The sequence below is a fragment of the Protopterus annectens genome, chromosome 12.part0 (genome assembly GCF_019279795.1).
Source record: "Protopterus annectens isolate FY-2018-M chromosome 12.part0, PAN1.0, whole genome shotgun sequence".
Taxonomy (NCBI): Eukaryota; Metazoa; Chordata; order Ceratodontiformes; family Protopteridae; genus Protopterus; species Protopterus annectens.
The window spans coordinates 1530196783-1530197547 of NC_056746.1; the positions used below are offsets into that span (position 1 = coordinate 1530196783).

General features: G+C 41.3%; 1 protein-coding gene across 1 annotated transcript in view; it reads left to right on the forward strand.

Annotated features, from left to right (window-relative positions):
• Positions 1 to 380: 380 nt before the first annotated feature.
• The window catches only part of SRP68 (signal recognition particle 68), a gene marked incomplete in the record, with an annotated part of 1223106 nt that continues 1222721 nt past the window's right edge, over positions 381 to 765 (forward strand). The window contains 1 exon segment of the mRNA XM_044090499.1: positions 381 to 569. Within this exon segment, the coding sequence (XP_043946434.1) occupies positions 404 to 569 (166 nt within the window).

The following is a 765-nucleotide window of genomic DNA, read 5'->3' on the forward strand; positions in this document are numbered from 1 at the left end:
AAATACAACTGAAAACACTCCCAAGGGAAAAAGGTAAAATCACCCGACTCATACCTCTCAACTGTACAGCTTTTTGCCTCATATTTTTGGTGTGTTCCTCCTAAAATCTGTACTTTTATGGCAAATAGCTGAGGATTAAAGTCATTAAAATGACAAACATTTGCGTTTATGACTACACATCCTTCAGAAAAATTCTATTATTCTATCAACTTTCTAAGTTTGTAAGAGCAATATTTAAAATCTATCCCTATTTGTCCCCCCCATCATTTTAGGCTTTGTCCAGATTTTTTGCTCTAAGAGGTTGAGACGTATGCTCGACATTTATGCAAATCAGAGATCTGTCAATAGAAAGACCTTGCTCTACGCTACAGAAACTTGCTAGTGAGCTGGACAAGCACGGAACATGCGCAAAGGTCGCGTTTGGAAGGGTCCTCCAGTATCCCATCATGCCACTGGTTGCTCTGCAGCTGGATCGCGTGAGATCCCTTCTGCTGGAAAGATGGTGGCAGATGAAAATAAGGAAAATGAGAAGCCGGTTGGTGGAATTGGTGACACTTTGAGTCTGGAAAGTATCCTTTTCTTGAAGGACTGTAGACTTTGTTTTACAAGAAATGTTTTACAAGAAATAATCGGTCCAGGAGAGAGATGTTAGGATGTCCGAAACATCCGGGCAGGGTGACATATGGTTAAGGTGGACGTGTCAGTTGTGGAAATGAGCTAAGTGTGTGTTGAGAGAGTAAGAGTGAGTTGGGGTAAACTGGGATA